This window comes from Octodon degus, unplaced genomic scaffold (genome assembly GCF_000260255.1).
Source record: "Octodon degus isolate 3935 unplaced genomic scaffold, OctDeg1.0 scaffold00052, whole genome shotgun sequence".
Lineage (NCBI taxonomy): Eukaryota > Metazoa > Chordata > Mammalia > Rodentia > Octodontidae > Octodon > Octodon degus.
The window spans coordinates 765,237-789,884 of NW_004524628.1; the positions used below are offsets into that span (position 1 = coordinate 765,237).

The 24,648-nt window shown below is 49.4% G+C and overlaps 1 protein-coding gene across 6 annotated transcripts in view; it reads left to right on the top strand.

Moving 5' to 3' along the window:
* The first annotated feature begins 9,127 nt into the window (after positions 1–9,127).
* Pax8 (paired box 8) overlaps positions 9,128–24,648 on the top strand; it is a 61,913-nt gene continuing 46,392 nt past the window's right edge. For all 6 annotated transcript variants that reach the window (XM_023717329.1, XM_023717333.1, XM_023717330.1 and 3 more), the window contains exons 1-2: positions 9,128–9,232; positions 9,581–9,682. In XM_023717329.1, the coding sequence (XP_023573097.1) occupies positions 9,658–9,682 (25 nt within the window). In that variant the 5' untranslated portion in view covers positions 9,128–9,232; positions 9,581–9,657. The remainder of the gene's footprint in view (positions 9,233–9,580; positions 9,683–24,648) is intronic.

Here is a 24,648-nt window from a genome sequence, read left to right on the forward strand (position 1 = left end):
TTGGCATCCTTTCACCTCGCTGTGAGCAGAAAATCTTTGATTTCCTCAATTTTTTGAGGCATGGCAACAAGGTGCTCTGAGGGTGCGGACTGGTACCTAACTGCAGATTGCCCTGGATTATCCCCATTTCCCACATACCACCAGAGAGACCCTTTTTTTTTTCTCTTGTATATGGGACACAGTCTGTGCAGCTTGGACTCATAGTGATCCTGTTGTTTTCAGCCTCCCCAGTGTTGGGAATACAGGCGTGTGCCATCAAGCCTGGTCTCGGTGGCTGGCTCAGTGTGCCTGGGGGCAGGGCCAGCACAGTATGCAGGACTGGAGATAGAAACCCTGTCTGTCCCTGCACTTGCCAAAGCAGGAGCTTAGTCTGCTGAGCTATCTCACCAGCCCTAAAGTCCAAACTTTTTAACATGTCTTAAGGACTTCTGTGATCTAATAGAACACACCTTCCCACATTCATAGCTCAGTGCTACACACACACACACACACACACACACACACACACACACCCTATTATTGCAATTTATCCTCCCCACACACGACTTCCTGACTCCCCGGGGAGCTGCATACCAGAATGCCTCACCCGCACTCCTCTCACCCCTGCATTTTCTGGTTGATTCCAACTCTTGCTCTGGTCTCTGCTTAGCAGCCCCTTCCAAACAGCCAAGACTCTGTGTGGCACTCTCTCTGTGCTACCAAGCTCCCCGAGCCTCCTGCTCCCACCCACCCCTTCTTTCTGTCATAGCGCAACTCTCATGCAAGCGCTGCTCTTCCTGTCCATGAGGACATGGCTCTCATTTTGGTCTCCACTATATTCCCAGGTCCTAACAGAAGACCCAGCACCTAGTAGATATCCTTTATCAGCTGCAGAACAGTTTGAGGGTGCTAGTAAAGTAACCCTGGCACCTTGCATGGATGTAATTTCTCGTCATGTGTCATTTTTCTCCACTTCTTAATAGTTCGCAAATCACTTTCACACCACCCTGCTGATTTGCATACATTCATTTTTACTCAGATGGAAAAGCCTGAGAATCAGGGTGGGTGAGAGCTTTCCCAAGGTCACACAGCTCTGGGCAGGGCCGCATCACAAACCTAGGTCTCCCTGACTTTTGAATCCAAAAGCTGTCCATAACTCATAACCCCACACCCAGGGTGTGAAATGGAGCGAGTGAGTCCCAAGTGTGCGATCCAACTCTCTGAAATCCCAAAGGAGAGACCATAAGACTAAATTCAGGCATCCAGTTTGACATGTGAAGGTCACCTTGGACTTTTATGGGACTGAGGTGCACCCTCTCTTTTTTTCCCAAATACTGGTTGGCAGCCAAGGATGCTCTGGAATCAAGGGCGTTGCCCAGTCATGAAGCCCGCTCTGAGCTTCTGTATGCTTTGGCCACTACTGGAAGCAAGCCATGGCCCTGGGGTAGAGATCTCTGCAGGAACACTCTTTTTCCTCTGCCTTTCCTGCTTGTTTCTACTCTTTCTTTTTGTTCTTTTTTTTTTTTTTTTTTTTTTGGTATAGAGTCTCACTATGCAGTTCAGACTCATAGTGATCCTCATGCCTCAGCCTCCCCAGCACTGAGATTACAGGCATGAGACACTATGCCCGGTTTTTCAGGGCTGCATGGTGTGGCAAGGATTCTGGGGCCCATACAGTATGTGGTACTAGGGATCAAACTTGGGACCTTGCACTTGCCAGGCAGGTGCTTAGACCACCAGGCTATCTCCCCAGCCCTTACTTCTACTCTTCACAGAGATAATGCAGGAGCAACAAAGAGAGAAAATAGATTCTGGCAACAGAGCTTGGCAGTTGGAGTGACAGAGCAGCTTCTAGGCCATGTTTGTGGTCTTGGTCACTCAAAAGCAGGGGCTACTTTGTCCTCAGGCCATCCTTAGTCCTGCCACTCCTGGTCCAACTCCCGCCACTTCCATTTCTTATTGCCTATTTCTTGAGGAAGGTACCTACACGTGGAATTCACTGCAGAACAATCTCAATAAGGAAAAAAGTGAGAGACGTAGATATTTATGCAATGGAAAAGGAAAGGAATTTTGGACTCTGATGGAACAGTTCAGCAGAACCAGGCAGAGCCAGGTGTTCTTACACAGCAAGACAGTCAAGACCCTGTCCAGCGGACAAAAGCAACTTGCTGAGCACTTGACAGACCAGAGGCTACAGTTCAGGCTAAAGCACCTTCACCCAACACAAAAGTCATAGCGTCAAAGCTAAAAGACATATGGACATAAACAGCAAAGGTCTGGAAGAGAAATAGTGACTAGACAACAGGGCTACCTCAGGCTGAGGGCCAAAAGAAGGCAGAGATTAATCATCATTTGAATTATTTATAATATATACGTACATTAACATCAAAACATAAAACTAGAGAAGACGGGGACTGCTCCAGGAATCCCAATGACTTCAGCTGGGTTGGACATCGTGCAGTGCTGACTTGGCTAGAAAGGCTCAGCCCTGGGTGTGAGATGGCAGCCCTGTCAGGAATGGGGACTGATCGGGGGCTGCACTCTCTGCGTGCAGCACATGTCCTGCTGAGTGGGTCGCCTTCCCTGGAACATGAGCATTCTGGCAACAGAGCTTGGCAGTTGGAGTGACAGAGCAGCTTCTAGGCCATGTTTGTGGTCTTGGTCACTCAAAAGCAGGGGCCACTTTGTCCTCAGGCCATCCTTAGTCCCCCTTCCCTAAGCCCCCTTCAGCTCACTGTCGCTTTAGGGATCTCTCTGTGTCCCCTGACATCCCCAGCCAGTAGCATTGACACCACATGGCATCAGTGAGCACTGTAGACCTGTCTTCATTATCGTAGCTGATTTTACTCTCATCGTTCACGTTTCCTGGGGACTCAGTGTGCTCCGACCACTTTCTCAGGCTTCCTCATCCCCCTGACATACAGGAGAAGGCTCACTGCTGATCTCGCTCTTTAGAATCAGCTCAAAGGAGCTAGGTGATCAGCACTAGATCATACAGAGTTCAGGAATGTGCAAGCATCCCAGCTTTGGCCACAGTTCCCACCGCACGGGTGTGACCCCCTACCTCTCTGCAGTGCTGAAAAGATGAGTGCCAGGGGCCAACGGGGAAGGATGCAGTGAGGAAGTGATCTTACTTGGAAAAATGAAATCTTGGCTGACAGGGTGGAACCCTACAAAGCGATAGAATGTGAACAAGAGAAGAGAAATAACCAGAGTCACAGCGCACTCCATGAGGTCCAAAGGAGCATTCGGCACAAGCACAAGGAAGCACTGCCTTGCACAGCGAGAGTCTGTCTAGTTTTAAAGGAAGTTTAGCAATGAAGTGGTGGGTGCTTTTCTCCTTGTCACCATAAATGTGTTCTACGCTTCACAAGTCACAGGTGGAGCGGGGAAGAGGAGGAGGATGAAAAGGAGGAGGAGGAAGCCTCACCCTATGCCTACAATCTTTGATTTTCTTTTTGTTCTTTCATTATACAGGGCCTCTCTCCATGCCTTGTATAAGTCTCTTCACCAGAGGCCAAGCTTGCTCTCTGCAGCTCACTGAAAGACACAGAAACTCTTCCCCTCGTTAGTTCTACAGCTTATTTTGAAAGCTCCCTTGAAGCTGTTGTGGCTGTCCCCACCCTGGGACCCCATGGGGCAGGGGAGGCAGTGCTCTTCCGCATATTAGATAGGCCTGAGTTCAGACCTTCATTTCACCCAGAACAGCTTCTACTCTCTGGTTGCCTGCAAACTCTTGCTTCACTGGGCAATATGGATAACACCCGAGGTCATACAGAGCAGTCAACAGGTCTTGAAATTTTGAGATACAATAGTAGTGATAGTTGTCCTTATGGGAAGAAAACAGAGTGCTTAGTGGCCTTCCCTCAATGTGATGATGTGATCACCCTAGTACAGGGGCCATGGAGTAGCAAAGGCATCTATCAAGCAGAGCAAGAACAGTGGGCATCCTAAGGCCCAGGCCCCAGCACAGAGCCTCTCCTCTGAGCAAAGGGAAGCCAGGGCTGCTACAGTAGTAACTGGCCCAGGATGCAGTTGAAGGGAGCTTAGGTCCACAGGAGGGCTGACAAAGCACCAGGCACTGTTGTCCTCAGAATGTGCCAGAAACCCTCCAGGGGTCCAGCAGAGAATGTTGGAGACAAAAGCAAGAACCTCTGACATTCCAGGGCTACAGAGAAGAGAACCAGCCCTGAGTCTGATGAAAAGCTCTCAGCCTGGTGTCTTCCTAGGTGCCTTCCCAAGAACATCTGTGGAAAAGAAAGCCCACCCAAGCCCTGGCCTTAGCTCGGGAGGACTCCTGTATCCTGACTCCCACTGCTCTGGCTGGACCAGAGAAGCCTGGCTGGGTGGAGGACCTCCTTGCCTGGTCAGTTGCTCTTGTGTAGCAGGGAATTTTTCTGACCATATGGGTCTGTTCTTACCCTGGTCCCTCTCTGGGTTCCAGAAACTTCCTTTCTGATAGGAAAGAGGTAGGTACTAGGGAGTGGAAGGACCTAGCCTGGGATGAGAATTTCCAGGACGTAAGGCAAGACCTAGGTCACAAGACCTGAGTGCTTCTTATCCATTGAGTCAGCCACCTACAGTTGGGTGACCCTGATCCTACTAGCTTTCTGGGACTCACTTCTATAGCTGCAAACATTACAAAAAAGGTCGAACTTGTTATTTGTAACTTTAAAAAACGTATCACTACAGAAAACAAAGAGCTCAATGTCTCCTCTATGCGTCACCCAGTCTTCTCCTTCAGTCACCTTTCTTTCTGCTTCCCAGGTAAGGATTTTTCCTGCCCCATCCAGGAAGTAGCAGGTTCTCCCGCAGCAGGCCAGTGGCCGCCGCCAAGGGGACATGAGGTGGGCAAACAGCCCAAGAGACATGTGGCCAGCTCACATCTCCAATTCTACCCAACTGGACAAATGCCACTGGTGGCTTTTTCCAAACTGCCTTTCCCCCCAGCCAGCGGCCCTTTCCTTTCACCTGCCAGGACCTGTATTTCTATTTCTGTGTTTTGCAAGCCTGGGGGAGGGGCACCACTGAGCAATTAATGATTGATTCTCAGACACAACCACCAGGAGGCCCCAGGGCAAGCTGCTGGCCATTTCCTGAGTGTGGGGACAGCATAGACCCAGTAGAGATCCCCTGTGGCAGGATTGCGCAAGTCTGTGAAGGGAGAGGGGGGTGTGAAAACTGCAGGTGTCCTGGGTGCTCTGCCCTCCAAAACCCAGAGAAGCAGCAGGCAGGAGCTGCCAGGTGCCCCAGCTTTCCTGCTGCCACTAGCTGCCTCCTCTTTTGGGTCAAAGGGTATTTACTGCTCCCCACAGGTAGCCTTGCGCCACCACAGTCCCCGCACCCTCCCCTGTACCCACAAGCCCACAAGCTCCAGCTCCCTGGCTTTTTCCTCTCCAACAGCTTGAACCTGGTGGCTCAGGTGGCTTTAAAAAAAAAAATAAAAATAACTCGCCATGCTTTGAGGAAGGATTAAAGGAACCGACTTCTGCTGCAAAATGTTAGAGGAGTTTTAACTGTGCCCTTCTTGGACACATTGCCCCTGCTTTTGTTGTCTAATAATAATTAACTTTTGTACAGAGCAGCAGTTCTCAAAGGGCTTTCACATTCATAATTCTATTCATCCTCACCACAAAGCCAGGAGATAGGTCTCATCCTCTCAATCCACACCCACATCCTACAGAAGAGGAAACTGAGGCTCAGAGGAAGGAAGAGGTCCCATGCCGCACAGTCGGGGTGAAAACACCCAGCCTCTGCCTCAGAACAGAACGCTGCTGTTTTCTTCCTGAAGGATCCACTTTGCCCCCCCCCCCCATGATTCACCAAACAGGGCAGCTGGCACGGGAGGGCTGGGGGGAGCAGGACTCCTCCCCAAAGGCTGCACAAGGAGAATTGAGAAACTTCAGGTGGACGGGGAGGAGGTGAGCCAAGCCTCTTCTGTTGGGGCACCTGGGGGAGGGGCAGAAGCAGCATAGACTGTATTGGACAGTAAAGCCTCCGTCGCTGGAGCTGGCAAGTGGGGCCGCTCCATGTGAGCAACCCAACCTTCACCTACTAGGCAGCTGAGACTCTGAGCGGCTCCCCAGGGACCCCCAGGCATCACCTCTCCATCTCTAACGGGCAGCTCCATTTCCTTCGCCCAGGACAGCCCCAGGTTTAGCCCTGGTAATCTCCCATCTAGAGAAGGCCCAGGGTTTCCCCTGCGGAAAGCCAGATAGTTTATCACCGGTGTGGTAAACTTTTCAGCTAAAACCCAAAAAAAGGAGTGCCAGCAGATCAACCCACAGCGTAAAAGTCACAAAATATTATGCGAACTCCAAAGCTTGCTAGAGTCAGGCAGTTACCTCTGTGGTCATTGTTAAGGATAAACATGAAAGAATATTCATTTCTACAAAGAAACAAATCTGTGCCCAGATTTCTCCAGTTTTTGAACAAGTCAGTGATTATTTTTCCCCTCTGGCTTTCCACTTTAATATTGCCAATGATTAAAATTTTCTTGTAAGAACATTAAGTTTTTAAAAATTGTAACTGGATGGAAGCCACAAGATGCCAGTAGTTAGCTTGGCAGGAAAGCTTTACAAGGACCACGCTAGAGAAGACACAGAGTGAAGGAAGTATTGATTTTAAAAATCAAGTTCTTGGTGTCCAGTTGAACTCAAAGTGATGATGTGCACATATTCTGAAATTAGAAATAAAGCCAAAAGGAGGCTTGAGACTTTTAGAAACTCTAAGAGAAATTTTGATTAGGATATATACATATATATAGATATAGATATACATACATACATATAGAGAGAGATAGCCATATTTATCTGATATGTGTCAGTAGAGGAGTACAGGATAATGGCATTTCTTTGGCTTTGGTCTTGGAGAATCAGGAAATACCAAGGCATTCCGACCTGACTTCCAATCATAGTTAGAAAGCTGGGCAAGTTGTGTCCATCTCTGCACCAGAGGCCCACCCCCTTCTTCCTGCTGGATGGTTCAAGAAAGTCTTCTTTGCTGAGAATCTTCCTGACACACTGCAAAAAGGGTGCTTCAAAGTGTGTGTGGGGGGGGAGGGTGTGGCTGTGGGTGTGGGTGTGGGTGTGGGTGTGTGTGGGAGGGTGTGGCTGTGGGTGTGGGTGTGGGTGGGGTGTGCCTATCCTCGCAGGACAGTGTTCTATAGGTGTGTATTATATTTTCATATTGAAGTGATTTTTAAAAAATGTTCATAAATGAGACAGGCATGTTTTTAATGAGTTGCTTGCTTGGCCTTTCAAAATATTTGCCCCAAAAGCAAATGAAGATAGGAGATTTGTTGGTCAACTAAAAAAAAAAAATTTAAAAATGGGCTCAAATGGATGTATGAGGTTCTCCAGTTATCAGTGTCGCTCCGAGCCGTGGCTCGGGTAGAGCCTCAGGATCTCAGGCTTGTCAGGCTGAGAGCGCATCAGACTCACTGTGAAGCATTGGTGCACATTGGTGGGCATCTCCGCTGTGGCCTCTGTGCTTGACCTGCTCCCTGACGTGGCAGAGTAGGGGCCACAATGGCAAAGTGGCCTGTGACACCCATAGGACCTATGCCAAGATCTCCTTCCACCCTCACACAGTTCAAACTTCTCCCTCCAGGGAGTCTGACCAGAGAAGATGAGGCTCAGACCTCTAAAACCCACAGATCGACTTTATTTTTATTTTATTTTATTTTATTTATTTATTTATTTATTTATTTAGGTGGAACCGGGGATTGAACTCAGGCCCTTGCACTTGTCAGGGAAGCATTTATTCCACTGAGCCATCTCCCTGGCCCTCAACTTTAAGAATTTTGGAGAAACACTTAAAGAATAAGTGACACTTTCATTTAGACCCCTTTACAAGTGTGGAACATTCAGTTAGAGACACGTTTCTCTCTTCTCACAATGTGACACAGTTTTCCTAAATTGAAAGATGAGAAAAGATGGGGTGGATAGAGATACTGAATTTTTTTTTTTTTTTTTCATGAAGAAAACTTGTTTGTGAGGTTCCACACAGACACCGGTGCATGGGCACATTCCCCAACATATCCTGGTTTCCTCTGTACCTTCCTTTGCCTCACCTCACTACACACACACACACACACACACACACACACACACACACAACTGTCCCTCAAGGCACCTAGTCTTCTCCAGGCCCACAGAGCTGTCCTCTACGCTGTGCTTGAGCCTGGGGGCGCATCCAGTCCGTGCTCCACTGGCCGTGGGGCTGCGGTTCTTCATGTGTACACACAATCTTCCCTGTATCCTGATTTCCTGTACCCAGAAAGACAAGCTCTGAAGCAACAGAAGATCGCTTTTACCACCACTAAGGTCCTGTCCTTTCTCCCTGGAGATCCCCCTTTCTCATGTGCACCAACAACCCTACACTTTTTCAGGCTGGTGATTTCTGCAGACAAGGCCAAAGGTCACCCCAGTATTGTCCCTTTCTAAGGTCTTTCCAGAATGCCTCAAAATCTAGGCCTTCACTGATCTTTCCCAGATTCTTCTCAAGTTCAAAATCCTCAAGGAGTAAAACAAGGCAGGCAGCTATGTGTGCATTTGGGGACAGGGGCATAGGACCACTTTCCTTACCCTAAGGGTATGTGGGTGTGGGTCATGTCTAGGAGGCTCAGAGAATGGCTTAAGGAGGTTCAGGAATCTTCCTAGAAGAGGTCCCCACCTGCCTGGGCTGGTGGGACCATGGAGCCTGCAGCCCCATGAACAGGCCTCTGAGGAAGAACCCAGAGCAACAAAGCGAAAAGTCTCCTTCTTAGAAGGGTACTTCCAGGTGAGCAGAGCAGGGGACAGCGGAGGGCTACAGGGTATCACAGCAGAGGCATCTCTCACTCTAGTGGTCAGCGACCCTAAGAGGCCCTGGAAAATCTCATCCTTAGGTCCTGAGGCCTCCATCTCCCACTCCTCCAATATTCCCGGCCCTGCTGTGTTAGGGCTCAGCTGCCTCCCTCTCTTCTCTCCGCTGGAAACAGAAGCTCCAGCGAATGTTTCTAACTCCTGAGTCCACTCAGCCATGTCCCCCTTGCAAAATCCTCCCCTTCCCGCACCCCCCTGCACCCAGCCAGCCAATCCGAGGCCTGCGAGCCTCGCCAGACCCATCTCCCAGGGCCTCAGCGGGATAAAACCGGTCGGCAATGCTGGGTGGATGGGAACAAACTTCAGGACCAGGAGAGACGCTGGGCCCAGGGCACCGCTGTGGGCAGGTGGACGCAGGCAGTGAGGGCCTGCGGCCAGCCGGCCAGGTAAGCCACCCCGGGCAGCAGGGAGGTGACTGGGAGAGAAAGGAGAGGGTCCTGGCAGGGGTGGCAGCCTTTTTTCCCTGCCAAGTTAAATGGGACAGAGCTGGGGCAGTGGAGGGAGAGGTACCCTAGCAGGCTGGAGTTTGGCGGTTCCTCCGCACCCCCTACCCCAATACCGTGGTCCTTCAGACTGGCATATTGGCTAGACCAAGCTGAGGTTGGCACCCCATCACTTACAAAATCATCGGACTCCTGACAGGAGAAGCGAGTCTAAAGGATAGGGCCTGCGGAGGAGACCCCAGCCTGAGGGCTTCGAACCTCATGCTCCTTTCCCTGGTCCTTTCTCCGCAGGGCAGCGGCGCGGGCACATCCCGGGACCTGTATCAGGAAGCCCCAGTGTTCGCGAGGATACGAGCGACTCCCCGGCGATGCCTCACAACTCCATCAGATCCGGTAAGGACGCAGCGGTGTAGCCGGGACCCCCAGACCCGCGCCGCCTTGCGTCCGTCAGTGCGTGCGCTTGGGTCGCTGGGACTCACGAGCTGACGTTCAAGGCTTGTGGGACCCACCTGTGTGGCGACGCAGCTGGGGGCGCCTCGGGCCTGGCTGTCCGATAGGTCCGCCTAGCTGATCCCAGGTCCCCTCGGCACGGCTGAGCCGCCCTCCCCGAGCTTTGGTTAATGCGGACCACCCTGAGCTGAGCGGTGAGGGGTTCTCTACGGAATTACAGCGGTTGTCCTTTGGGCCCCTACTAACGTCCTGCTCGGCCTATCAGGGTGGACATCGAGCGCTGTCGCAGGCCTGGGCTGCGCAGGTGCTAGGCTTGCAGCACCCTTGCCCGGACCTCTCAGCCCGGGTCTGCGCTTGAGGGGATGACGGCCCTGTCGGGACCAGGACCTTCTCCCATCTCTCAAGCCAAAGGGAGAGGACGCTGCGGCCCGGGGCCTGGTGGCCGGCGCGCTCTGGTGCTGCTCCCGCATTCTGCCCAGCCCGGCACAGTGCAGGCGGGGAGCAGCGCGCGGCGCCCGCTGGCCAGGACCCAGCCGCCTGCGGAGCCAAACCCGCTCCGCAGCTGCACTTGGGCCCAGGGCCTTCAGCAGCGCCGGACGCCTCACCGCGGCGCCTGGTCTCCCTATCCGGGCCTGAGCCGGGCGGGTCTGTGACGCGAGGAGCCCCAGGGACGGGGCCGGGGACGCGGTGGACACAGCCGCCCAGGCGCGCGGGTGGTGCGGGCGGCCTGGCCTGCGGTGATGGATGGAGCCGGGCCGGCCGCGGGGAAGGCGATTTATGGGGCCAGGGCGCATCGCTATCGATTTGGGCAGGCGAAGTGAGAGGAAATCAATATTTCAGATGAATTCTCCGCGAATATGAAGTCCCGCTCGGCAAACGGGACATTTGTTATAATAAGGAGGGTCGGATCGGGCGCGACGCGCGGCTGAGATCTCTATTTAGCAGAGAGCGTCGCGGGCCAGGCTGCGCCGCCAAGTCCGGGGTCCGAAGGCCGAGGCTTTTGGGGAGGGGCACTGGCAGACCCCTGGGGCGCGGAAAGGTTTTCCACCCGGGCTCTCTCGGGAGCGGCGGCGAACGGAGCCAAAAGGATGCTCCCTCCTGACCCCCCAGGTGCCCTCGGAAAGTGGGGCTCGAATGCCCGCGCTGCACCTTGAGGGCGCGGGGCGGCTTTAGGGGCCGGGAGGTCTGTACCCCGGTGCCCCAGGTTTGGCGAGGCCAGGAACCAGGCGGACCTGCCTGGCACCCCTTAGCCGGCTGCTCCGGGGCAGCCACGCACGCCCCTAGGCCACTTTCTAAGGCCAGAGTACAGTTTCTGTCCCTTAGCTTTCAGTTGCAGCTGCACGGGGGACAGCGCTGGGTGCCGCTCACACTCCTGTGTGGGAAGGGTTCCTGAGGCCCAGGTTGCCGGGCCCCTCTCGCCTGATTCCAGTCCTAACCACTTCAACTTGGATCTGGGGTCGGATTTTCCCCTACCCCATCTTCTAACTGACCCTTGGGGGATGATTGGAGCAATGGGTGCTCCACGACCTCAAATTCCTCTTCCTGGGCGGGACCCTTTTCCTCCGATCCTCCCTGAAAATTAACTCTGTTACAGACTCCAGAGCTAGCTTATTAATATTATTAATTATTTCGCTACATGTTTTCATTCTAGAAGCACTCAACAGAATAAATGGGAATTAAAGAAAGACAAAAGGCACCATCTACTTTTGCTTTATTATAATCAACAGCCCCAGATGTTGAGACCTTGTTCCCATCAGCTCAGATGCGCATTGCCTTTGGGTTTGAAGCGGGAGCCATCTGCCCGGTCCTGCTTGGTATTTTTCTATCTGGGGAAGCTAACGAGGCTTCTCCCACACTCACCCCAAAACAAATAAAGCGGTGGGGAAGGAAGAAGGGAACTTTCTCCATTAGTTTAATTTAATGTTAAACATAAAAAAAAGAAGAAGAAAACTGCTCAAAACACCTCTACCAGCTCAAATCTGTCAGGGTTTTGTCGTCCCCCCCCCCCAGCCTCTCAAAAAGAAAGAAAAAGCTGAACAGGGACCCTCTCTCTGTGTGTCTTTCGGATCAGTTTCCTTGACACGGTTGCCTGTCTTAAGTCTGAATTCAGGAGCTGACCCGTCTTGCTTTTCTAAACTCACTTTCTCCGGTTTTAACAGCTCCCCGGTTTTCTCCAGGTACCTCCATTTCTGGGTTAGTATTTGGAGATTTCCCTTGTGTAAGTTTTCTCCGGAGAGAACTCCAGGGCACGATCGCAGTCTCGAAATTTCGCGCGAGCGGGGCGAAATGCACCCTTTTCTGATCAGCTGGGTCGCCCCGAGAAAGTTTCCTGCTTCTCCGCCGCCGCCCAGGCCACCGAGCCTCAGCCTGTCTCATCCTCTTGCAGTGAGCGAGATCTTAGTTATCTTCCCCGCTACAGCTTTATTCTGAAGGGTTGGTCCGAGCGGAATTATTTCGAGGCGGGAATGAGCTGAGCGTTTCCGTAAAAATCCGCCGGGACTTTTGTTGCATCGGGGACTAAAATCCTCTACAGCAAAATCATTTTTCTAAACGTTCAAAGACGCACGAGAAAAAACAAACGCTGTGCGAGCGTGCAAGTGGGGATGATTCTGTGCCCAGGAGGGAGGGCGCTTCATAAAATCAATAATCCCGTTAAAAGTTACATGAAATAACTTCTGGCCACCTTCTCTCCCACCCTCAAACCCGCGTATTGAAGAGGGATAAAATGAGAAGTAAAATCAAGAGAAAGAACCCCGCTGCATAGCCCGGCCTGAAATCTAAAGCCCTTTCCTTACCTTGGTTTTAGAACGGAGCAAAGAGGGATACATGCGTTTTGGGAAAAATCTATTTTCTTCGCAGTTTCTTGGGTTAAGAATAAGGTCTTCCGCAGGAAGCAGGGTTGAAGCGCAAGGAGAGGTTTTGGGATCCTTCAATTCATCTTTGTTTCAAGATACTCTTTCCACCCTGCTCAATGCAAGTTAATTAGGAGATAATTTAGCTACCTTGTGAATTAGTTTTAAGATAAGTATCTTTTCAAGCTTTGTCACTTTAATTGCCCCACTGATTGATAAGCAGTAATTATTTCTAATTGACACTTTTTGATGTCTATTGGAAGCATTTATTTGGGACTTTTTGGGGGGTTGAAGAAAAGTTAATTAATGTTACCGGACTACATCCAAAAGGACTTTACCTAATTTTGCTGAGTAGGACAAAGGAAGTAAAAGAAATGGAATAAAAATCAGTCTCATGGAATTTTAATTATTAAGAGACATTTTGGTTCAAAGGAGAACCTCTAATAGGACATGTCAAAACTTTCTCTTCATGGCTTCAAATCTCTAATTTTAATAAAGTGTACATTTTGTGGGTATATTTTTTCTTGGGGGTGTATGTGTACCCACAAGCCCTTCATCTACCAACTTCATATCAGAGTGGGTTTGTCCACTTTGTAGTTAATTTTTGCAAAAAAAAAAAAAAAGTACAAACAATAGGACTCAGTGCACTGAGAATAAATGAAATCACTTCTTGTAAGAGCTAATTATAAGAAAGAATTGCTAATGGTCATCCTCATTCTGTAATTATTGATGGAGTTTGGGTATAAAGGTGAAACTTTACTTATGGTAACAAGCATTCTCATGCCCAAACCTTGGAGTAAACAGTTTAATCATTTACATCCTCCAGAATATTTTACTGTGTGAGAGAAAATCATGCATAAAAAGAAAAAGACAATGAAAAGGAAACAATGCGAGAGGAGAAAAAAAGGGGGAAATTGCTGGGAGAATAAAATGAAAGCGCTTATTTCAGAATGGAAGGTGGCCAGGTGCGCAGAACTTTTGTCATTTATATATGAAAATTGAATTACTGTTTACAAAACACATTCTCTTGATCACAGACTCTACCCTAAACTATCCCTGAACACCACCCTACACCCCATTTTCTACACATTAAAAGAGGCAGAATCCTTGGGAGCCAGCCGGTAGGAATATTTGATTCCCAAAGTTTTGATATGAGTCCACAAAAAGGAAGCAAGAAATCACTCAGTGTGCTCTGGCAATATAGAGCAATCCAAGTTGTCTTGCTTTTCTTTTTCTATCAAAGCCCCTGCGATCTTCATCACTCACGGCAGATAATCACTCTTTTCATAGAAAGACCTATGATTTATGGACATAAGAAAACAGCCCCACATTAACCCAAAGAGGACACACATGTGCGTGCATGCTACAACAAAGTGGACAAACACACCCACACCCACACACACACACGAGAGAGAGAGAGAGAGAGAGAGTCCATTTTTTTCTAGAAAGGACTGGGAGTGGGAGTCTGGAACTCCAGAGAGACAGAGACAGAGACAGACAGAGACAGACAGACAGAGACAGAGAGAGAGAGAGAGAGAGAGAGAGAGAGAGAGAGAGAGAGAGAGACAGGAGATGTGTGCCTGTCAGATTAATTTCAGTCCCAGCCTTTTTAAATCCTGTATGTATAAAATCTTGTCTGCTTTTAATGTTGTTTCTTCCCGATTACATGGATCGGCAAGAATGAGGAAACATTTTAAATGAAAAAGAAATCTAAGACGTACAAACAGCAGATAATATCACATACCAACCCCACTATTAGTGAAACAAAAAATATATAAATAATGCAAAAAAAATCAGCAAGGGAGAGTTTAGTAATGGAAAATTCCCCCGCAATTAAATGAAACAGTAATTTAGTGGAGATATGCCTGAATGAATTAGCATTTATTAATTGGGTCTCGTAAAAACAATTTGTGTGTATAGGGGAGAGGAATGTGGAAAATATATATTTTCCATAGGAAAAGTTCCTCAAATGTTCATGCTCAACTCTGCCATTATCAAAATCTATTTTGTAAAAACTCCCACTTCTATCACAGGCAAGTTTCGCCTCCACACGGAGCACTGGGCTATAAGGAGAAAAATTCCCTCGAGAAAAGATTGAAACTGGTCTCCTGTTCTGTTGACACATATTCCCAAATGTGAAATTGGCAGGATCTGCTATGGTTAGGGATGCTCGAGCCAGGTGTCCAAAGATTCCCAGGTGTCCTAATTCCTCTGAGGCGCAGCTGGCTAACTGAGGCAGAGAGGGCAGCTTTGTGGCTCTGGTGCCCCAGCCTGCTGGAGCATCCTGGCTGGCTCAGGCAGGAACTACAGTTTGTAATCTCAGCAAGGAGCTTGCTAGGGTTGACTGGTGCATGGATGTGTTTACTTTCTCTCACCACAGTTGGTCTCCTTTCAGTTCTAAGCATTTTAAAGCTGCTCTATTTATCAATCCAAGAGGTGCTGAGTTCTCAGCTGAGCAGAGAGGCTTTGAGCTCTAAGGTTCTGACTACAGAAGGAGCCAAAAGATAAAAGCAACAGGTTTGGGGTGGGGGCGGTAAAGATGGTTTTCAAGGCAGAGAGGGAGGGAATGACAGAAGATTATTTCTGCTTTCTAGTTGAGACTTGGGAAAAGGCTCACATTGTGCCCCATCAGACCCCCACTCCCTTCAGAGGTACACAAATCTTTAAGGGTACAAAATACCCTCTCAGAGAGGAAAATGTGCCCCACGCTCACTGTTCTGCAAAAGAACAATTCCTTTTAGGTTCAGACTAGAGCACCATAACCCAAGTTCATCCAGGTAGAAAGCTGAGAGATAGCCTGCCTAGGGAACAGACCCAAGGGCTGCTCAGTTTGGGTGCAAGGTGGTTCTCTCTGGAGAGAGAACTAGGGCTCTTTGCCTGGTTCGAAAGCGCCTTTTCCCCCAGCCATCTCACCCAGCCCACAGTTAGTGATGCTGGACCACCCGAGCATTGTGTCAGGCTGCCCTAGCTGGGATTTCCACCCATTTTTGTCTATCTGTAGCAGTGACACTTTTCAGTAGATCTTTGAGTGTTGAGGACTGTTGTCTCATGACCAGAGTTAGACTAACTGGCCCTGTTCGGTTACCAAATGCCTCTGAAGACTCCTTTTTCTTTTGGTAAAATGGAGACATGACAAACCTTATATAAGCTACTGGCCAGAAAAAATCTTCACAGAACACTTTCTTTCCCCCCGGAGCTGGGGATTGAACTCAGGCCCTTGTACTTGCCCGGGAAGCGCTTATTCTACTGAGCCATCTCCCCAGCCCCCAAAGCTTTCTATTTTGAACCTGTAAATCACGACACTGAGGCTAGTCCTCCCCAGCACTGGATCTGGATAGAGACCAGCGTATCTTTATGGAGCTTGTCTAAAATCAAGGGTACAGGAGTGTAAGGGTCTCCAGAAGATATCTGAGTCCTTTTTCTGCATTTATTCTTGAGGCCCCCTAAAATCACACATTGTCATATAAGATGGCAAGTGTTTTGGGGGCTCAGCACAGCCAGCCTTACACTGTGTCCTGCCCTGAAAATGCTACTTTTATGTCTAAAGAAAGAGAACTGATCCATAGAAGCAGAGCAAACTGGGGACAAATGATCTTTCAATAAATGAAAGCTGTGATTCTCATCTCTGGAGACTGTTACAGGTGTGGCATTGTGCTGAGAGGGCATATTCATCATCTCATTTAATTGTCACAACTCTGCCAGGCAGGTGCTGCTGTTGACATTTTTTAGAGAAAAGAACTGATACTTAGACAGGATGATCTGACTCTAATTCCTTTTCTACTGGTCCATGCCCACCCACAGTCCAGCTTACCAGAGCTCTGCATAGCGGGAGGGAGAGTCCCTGCTCACAACCTCTGTAGAAACACAGCCAGAACCCTTGGTAAGAAGGTACAAATGTGGCATTCTGAGCATTCTGTTGCCTTGTTTTCCTAATCATTGTCTCTACCTCTCCAGCAATTGATTAAACTGCATCCTTCTCAGTTTGATTCTCAGTCTTCCCATCCAAGAAGTTGGGGAAGCCAGCAGATGCTCTCTCAATCCCCCTTTCCTAGAAATGCTCCTTAGAGGAAGGAGATGCCCAACCAGTAGGAAAGGCTTCTTTTAGTAGGGAAGAGCTTTCTTGCAACATATTCCCAAGCCTACCATGTCTCCACATGCTCCAGGCAGAGCGGCCACCCTTGAGCGCCTCAACCAATCAAGCTTGCAGGGACCCTAGTTACCTCCCTCAGCATCTCAAAGCCACACTCAGCCTCCAAGCCCAGGTCCATTTCGGGAACTGATGAGTGAATGGCTATGACCGAGGCAGCTGCAGAGTTACCAGGAAAAGCACTGTGCCAGGAGCCAACCTGGCTGCCCAGTCTCCTGGCGGCACAGCCAGGAGTGGCGGAGCTGCTGGCGGCCTTTCCCCAAGCTTAGGTTTGTTCCTTGGGTCCCTCTCACTCAGGTCTCAACAGTGAGGGCCCTACTCCTTTTGGGCCCCTGCAGAGGTTTACTTTGTCACCTTAGCTTGAAAGACATTTCATGTCACTGTTTTCACTTTTATGTGTGGACCGCAGCTGCCTGCTCCTGGGCTGGTTGTTTCTCACATGAAAACTGGTCTTTGGTTTAAGCAGAAAAGCAAAGAGACTGAGAAGGAAGAGGCACTTCTTCTTCCCCTGCTTTTAACTTTTCCTTTTCTTCCCCTTGTCTTCGGCCACAATGGGCACCAGTTTTGTCTTTTTCACTTGTTTTCCTAATGGCCTTGGAGTGACCCGGGTAGTTAGTGCTAATTAGTCCACTGGGACGCATTGTCACTGTCAGGCCAGCGCAGCTGAGAGGTCCAGGAGCCGACTGCAGGAGGTATCTGGTAGGAAATGGCTTAATCTGCTGTCGCTGTACGGACTGTGTGACTGTGTGTTTGCACACACCCAGGGCCCTCCGTGTGTGTTGCATTTTTATTCCTCAGCGACGCCAGGAGACCAGCAGCACTATTATTCCTGGGATCAGCTCAAGGGTAAGAAGTGTCAAGAGGGTGCGGGACCTCTGAGAATCACTGTGGAGGGGGGCCTGCTGCAAGCCTGTCAGTCCCAGAGCCCCTGTGCTGCAGCAGCGGGAGGGGGCCAAGCGCTGGAAGCTTTGTTCTTGACCCAGACCTTGCTTTTTCTCCCTGTGTGACCTTAGGCAAATCAGTTGTCCCTCCAGCCCTGATTTCTTCATCTGTATAAAATACAGATGTGGCATGGTGTCTAATGAGCAATGTAAATAAAACCAGTGTCTTTGCCTGCCACAGATGATGCCAAACACATTTTCCCCCTGTTAAACAGTTATCCCCAGGGAAGGGAGTCTCTGAGGCATGTTCCCAAAGGTTCTATTGTCTTAGGATTTCCCGTGGAACTCAGAGTGGGGAACTTCAAAGTCACAGCTGAAACTTCGCCCCATCTACATCTAGGTGAGATTAGTACTCCATATGGACAAATTAATAGGCCCCTGACATAGGAGTGGGGAGGCTAGATTATAGGGAGAAGAGGAAAATGCCAGCCAAGATCCTGGGGCCATTGTCAGCTGTTGGTAGCCCCACAGAACAAAGGACTTCTTGTGTCATCTGACCAGAAGGCCTCTGTTGGCTTCTGAGAGAATGGGTTGCTCAATGGACTCTATGTCGGAATCCAGAACATTCTAGGGACTTGGTGCAGTTGGTCTGAAGGTGAAAACACGCTCACGTGGGTGTGCAGTTATGCTGTGTATGCAACTGAGATGGGGCCCCAGAAACACTTGTCTTGGGAACTTGCTTTTAATCACCACAAAACTATTATTATTTTTATTTTGAAAAGAACAAAAAGTCACCAAGTTTGTTCTTTCTTCTGTCTTTTCTTTCTCTCCTTCCCCAACTACCTTGGACTTGTACTTCCCTACTTTGGGCAATAGTGATCCAGCTGTAGCCTACTAGCAACGCTCGGTGACATTTAAGAGCAGGCAGCTGAGCACCAGCCTCTGCCTGGAGCTCTGTTCTGCTTTTGGGCTCCAACACTGAGATGCGTGGTTGAGCAGCATCCAGATGGAAATAGTGGCAATGGTGTGACCTGGCTGTGAATTTGAGGTGGCAGCTCAAAGGAAGAAAGAGACCAGCAGGGACAGGGAGAGTGTCGGGTGGGAGATAGTACCAGAGTCAAGCTAGGAAGTGGCTGGGATCTGAGGGGCAGCGGTTTAATTCAATTTCACAAGTCATCCTGGAATGCTACCCACTATGTGCAGGGTGCTATGCCAGCAATTGTTGCATTTGTGGTCAGAGTAGTGAGCTTCTGTCAGGAAATGTGGTGACAGGCATCTTCTAGGCAGTCAGCAGGGACCTTGTGATTTCCTTTCAAGAGGCCAATTCCTAGAACAAGGAGGAAGAGTACAAGCATGTCATCTCCAATAGCCAATCAATCTCTTTTGGTCTCTGGATTCGGTTGATCCTTGGAACACTGATCCTACACGGGCTCACTGCGAGGCACCCTATGTAGGATCAGCCAGCTCCCTGACAGTCCACCCCAGGGCTCCATCTCAGGGTAGCTGGTCAGCTCTAGACAAAACATAGCACAGCTGTAGACACCAGTACCCTGGAGACCTGGCCACTTGCGCCAAATGGAAGCACTCACTGGACCCTTCATCCCTGTGCCCACCAGCTTTGCAAACTTTGTAGGTCTTTTCCTCTACAGACCTCCTACATCCTTGGACAGTAACACCAGAGTTGCCCTGGGACTCTCCCTTCCTCCAGGCCTGACTGGGCCCTAGTATCTGAAGAATTTCCATTGCCTGGGGAAATCCAGGACCTAGGACCACTTCATGCCCCTGCCTACGCTGCCAACCATCTCCAACTCCCTGAAACTATAAACATCTGTACTATACAGTGTAAACAACATTGTGTACACTCTCCTATAGGTTGCAAGCTATTTTTTTTTTTTTTGTTTTTCAATCTGTCCCACATACACGGTACCCATCTTGGGGCAAGAGAACTTATCTTTCTTCAGGGGTGGAAGAGAAAAAGGAATGCTCGGGAGGCTGGTCTTTAGGGTCAGCCACACCTGGATTGAATTCATGTTCAACCCTGACACATGTGTGACCTTGACTTTGCCCCATGGTCCTGCCTCCGAGGGTTGCTGTGAAATGGGAAGGGCCTGTCCATAGACGCTGTGCTGCTCCACGTCCCAGCTACCCTCAGCCAGCCCAGTGCCAACACGACCTTTCCCAAAGCCACTCAGGATTTCATTTCCTCCTTCCTGCACCCCACGGGCATGTGTTGCACCTGCGTGGCGTGCATGGCAGTCTCCTTTGCCTGGGAGCATTCGTCTCCAAGATGCTCAACTGCCAGGCGTGAGCCAGGTGACCATCCGGAAGGAGGTAAGCTGTATGCACCATGAGAGCACGGTTGCTTACTTTTATTTTTACTTTTTAGTCATTTTTAGGGCTTTGCTTCATAGGTTTTGCTACCCTTCACAAGTTTCTGTTATGTTTCTGTTTCTGTTATGCCTAGACCCAGCGGTATTTGAGACATGGAGAATCATAGTAAAGCCTTATCATCACACTGTTCTGGCAGGAAACTGAAGCCCAGAAAGGCGTGCCTAGCCCTGGATTCCCAACCCTTGCTGCAGAGCAGGGACTCCTCAAACTAGTGCCCTCTCCATGACTCTGTGGCACCTGGCCATGTCGCAAGGGTTCAGTGAGGGCCTGTGAGCAGGGCCCAGAGAGAGTGAGGAGGAGGGGCCTCCCTTGCCTGCTGACAAGGACTGGCAGGCGCAGCGAGATCTGCCAAGACTCTCTCTCTCTCTCTCTCTCTCTCTCTCTCTCTCTCTCTCTCTCTCTCTCTCCCATACACAACATACACACATATATACACAATTCTCATACCCCCAAATACACAGATACACACTTATATACAGTCAAGCCTGAGACCAGAGAGAGCTACAAAGGGTCTTGTCTCGATTACTCTTCTCTTGTTGCTGGGACAAATACCCAACACCCAACATGAAGGAAGGAAAGGTTTATTTGGCTCACAGTTACTTGAGGTTTTAGTCCATACTCAGCTGGCTCCAAGACAGGGCGGCTCATGGCAGAGAGTAACCTTCCATGGCAGCTGCAAAGAGCAGAGAGCAAAATGGAGGAGCAGCAGCGACAATGGCCCCAGAGGCTCTTTCTTAAGTTGCATTCAGGATACCTGCCCCAGCCTGGGTGCAGTGCTCACACCCATAGTCCCAGCAGCACTCACACCCACAATCCCAGTGGCTCATGAGTTCATCACAAAGTCTACAAGTCCACCCCATGACTGCATGAGGCTTTGGGGGGACAACTAGACACAAACCATAATTGTTCTCAAGATACAGAATTTCAGCTTTCCATCTAAGGCTCATGCAAGGCAGTTCTGAGAGTGATTGCCTCCTTCAGTTTTGCAACCTGGATGCCTGGCTGTCTTCAGTCCCATCCAGCATACATGATACACACACCCATTCACACACTACGGGTGCTCCAGACACATGCATGCATGCAGGCCTACAGCACTCTCTCCCAGACCTACATATACTAGGAATAAATCTGTACAGCATACATGTGTGTATGTTGAATGATGTTCTAAATCTAGGAGAGATACGGAAAAAAGGTGACCAGAGAAGCACCCTGCTCTCAGAAAACCTGAAAGGTTCCACTGTGGAATGACAGGAGTAATTCTCAAGTCCTAGCTGAATTCACAATTGCTAGGAAGCCAATAATAATAGATACGGTTGAGAAAGTGGGGTCTGAGTAACCCAGGCAATGTGGTCTGTTTTGTAGGACTATCTAGACACAAAGCAACTGACGTGAGACCTCTCTGTTCTTGTAACCTATACTTTGAGGTCTGAATGGAGGAACATTGGTATCCAGATGTGTTCCCCCAGACTCTTGCCAAAGTTACATGGGACAGGAGAGACCTTTGGGCTCATCATCCTTATTTGCAGATGGGGCCCTGGGGACAGTCAATCATTTGCCAGTGTCCACACCTAGCATCCCTGGATCCTGGAGCTCTCAGTGACTCCAGCTAGGTCAAGACAGAGCTACCAAATGGGCAGTGGCAGCCGCAGCAAGCTCATCTTTCTCAATCCAGCCTCTTGGTCCCAGAGCATGAAGCACAGAGGGCAAGTGGCTGGGGGCTTTCAGGCACACTCCTCCACCCAGCCCATGAAGATGAACCCTCTTGTATTCCCTCACTTAGAATTCCCAAGCAACTGCTCTGTACCCTGGGGTCTCTCAGTACTTTCCCCACAGCTTGATGAGTGGCTATATCCCAGCTCACATGTGCCTCTAGTCACTCAAATCTGAAGAGAAAATGTGAACACCAACAGCCTCCCGCACACACAGCCCCAAGCTTAGCATAGTACCCACCTGGACATGTTTACTATCATTGCAAGTAAGGTGGTGTCATCGTGAATTCTGTGTACATTTGATCAACAAATATTTGCATAGCTTTTATAAATGGGCAATCCTTCAGACAATGTTGTTTTCCAGGGTGGGCAGAGGTGCTTACTGATATAACAAACATAAAGCAGTAGCATGAAAATGGACATTCATGGGTAAAATATCAGTTAAGGCATATATATTTTTTTCTGTTAAACAGACACTACTGTATCTTTTCCTCAGGCATTAGGATCTGATATAGTAGCATGGTATGAACTTTGCTGAGTCAAGTTTGCTGAGCACCGTGAGCTTCCAGGTACCCTGGGTTCTTACAAGTGTCAGAATAGCCAATGTTGGATTGAGGTTGGATTCATCTGGTGCCTGTGTAGTGGCCCTAGCCCCCAAGTTATGGGATGGGATGGCACTGATATGCTTCTGACCCTTAGAAGGCACATCAGGGACCCCTCCAACCGTGCTGGTCATTTAAGGAACCCAGCTGCTCTGTAGCAGAGTAAGGACACACACAAAGGTGGGTGACAGGAGCAGGAGCTCCCTTTCTCAGCTCCCCAGGCCACCCACTCACTCGCTGCACCTTGCATAGGTTGCTCCTTTGTCTGCTCAGCTCCTTAGTGCATACCCGGAGCCATGCCAGCCTTCCTTGAGATGTCTTCTGAAGATCATGCTGACCCTGAAGTTTCCATCCCAGCCTCTCAGAGAGATCATGATTTCTTTTACCTCAGATGCATGACCTTCTTGGTCCCTTTCTGAGAAGGCTCCAATTCCCAGCTTGCCACCCTCCTCTGAGGAGCCTCTTTCCTTTCCCCAGGCCAATGTGTCTTGTTGAGTGGGCGCTTAGTTTGCATCCTGTGCCACATAGCCTGTGCTGAATATCTGTGCCCCTTCCCTCTCTGACTCTGGCTTCTCAGCCCTGCTGCCTGGCTTCTTCTAGTGCCCAGAGGTGTGTCCGGCAAAGCTCTCACTCCAATCCTCAGGCTGCTAAATGACCCCAGTTCTTACGAAACACCTTAACTCAGTCGTGCATGTCAGGCCATGCCAGTCCCAAGCTCTAACTTCAAATTGCTGCAGCGAGCATAAGGAAGTATCCCCGGAGCCCTGCAGTGCAGCAGAGGCGGACTTAGCCCTTGCTTTTGTAGCACCCATGAGTGCTTGCCTCTGCCTGCCTGCTGACATTTAAGACAGAAAACAGAAAGCTAGACTCACTCTCCGAAATCTCCCTTCTAGTCAAAGAGAGAAAGGAAGATTGCAGGCCAGCCACATGCAGTGCAAAGATGGTAGGAAAGGGAAGCACACTAGGCTGTGATGTGATAGTGTGGCCCAGTGGGGCGGGGGGACAAAAAGTGGCTCAAGGACAGGCCAACCTCAGCAGAGATGGGAACCCTACGAGACTCAGTAGAAGAAACCAGGCCATGGCATGAATTGTAGTTCCTCCCTGAAAGTCCCTTATAGGGCATTTGACTAAATTGTGCATGAAACGTCTATCTTTCTCTGGCTTGACCTCATGCCTCTGTGGCTGGCACTTCTTACATCCTTTAGAACCCTCTTGCCAGAACCACCTACCTCCCGACTCTGTCCCCTTTGGGCTTTGTTATGTTTTTATTAAGTAGAACAGCTGTGGCAATAATCTGTGATAGCTGTATTAGTCACATTATCAAAATGTTCTGATTTCTCTCCTCTCCTGGCCCTGTTCCCATGAAACTTAGCCTGGTAGTTTTCCAAAATAATCTTAGACTCCTGCTTGCACTTCCTTTTTATACAATCATTAACAAGCCTTTTGGGATCAACGGCTGGAGTACAATCAGAGAAGACTCTATCCCCAATGGCTGATCCTATTTTCCATCATTTCTGTATGCAAACCCATGTTCCAGCCAACTAGTCATTGTTTTCAAAACATACCATGTACATTCCCACCCCTGGGCTTTTGTCCATTCCATGCCAGCTGCTTGCAACACAGCCCCAGCTCTCAGACCCTCGACAAAGCTCTGCTCCTGCTTTTCCAACAAGACCCTGTCAGCCACCCTCAATGTCTAGCTGCTGTCCTACCCGACTTTCCACTGCACCTATTTGGCTCCTCTCTCCTGGCACTCAATATCTCTTCACAACAAGCTAAGTGTTTCACTTAGCTTTTCCCAGAGTCTTCACGCTTCAAAGGTAGACTAAAGTAAGAAGTCTCTACTTCTTACTCAGATTTGTCTACCCTCAGCACTTAGACAAATCCCATGTGGACTGAAGACCCCACAAATGCCTACCTTGGTGATTTTCATCTAGTTCTCCAATAACATGTTTAGTTGTTTGACTACTTGACCTAATTTATGCGTTTGGGTTTTGTACAAGTTTTCCCAATATGAGCCATATCTGACTTTTTCTGATGATATTGCTGTAATTCTTCTATTTTCTTAGTAACAAATGACAATGAGGGGACTGTAGAATTAGAGGGTATAATATTTCAGAGGGCCAGATGCAGTCATGGAGGCTAGAACCACCCCTCTGGACAATGCCTAGTTCTGGCGGTAGCTTTCTAGCACACAAGATCAAGTATAGGGAGACCAGGTTGGACAGAAGTGGCCACGGGGAGAGGCAAACACAGGCAGAGACAGGAGCTGCCTGGTGGACGTGGGTGCTGGTGTGGCAGAGTGGTTGGTCGGTGCAGGGTGACAG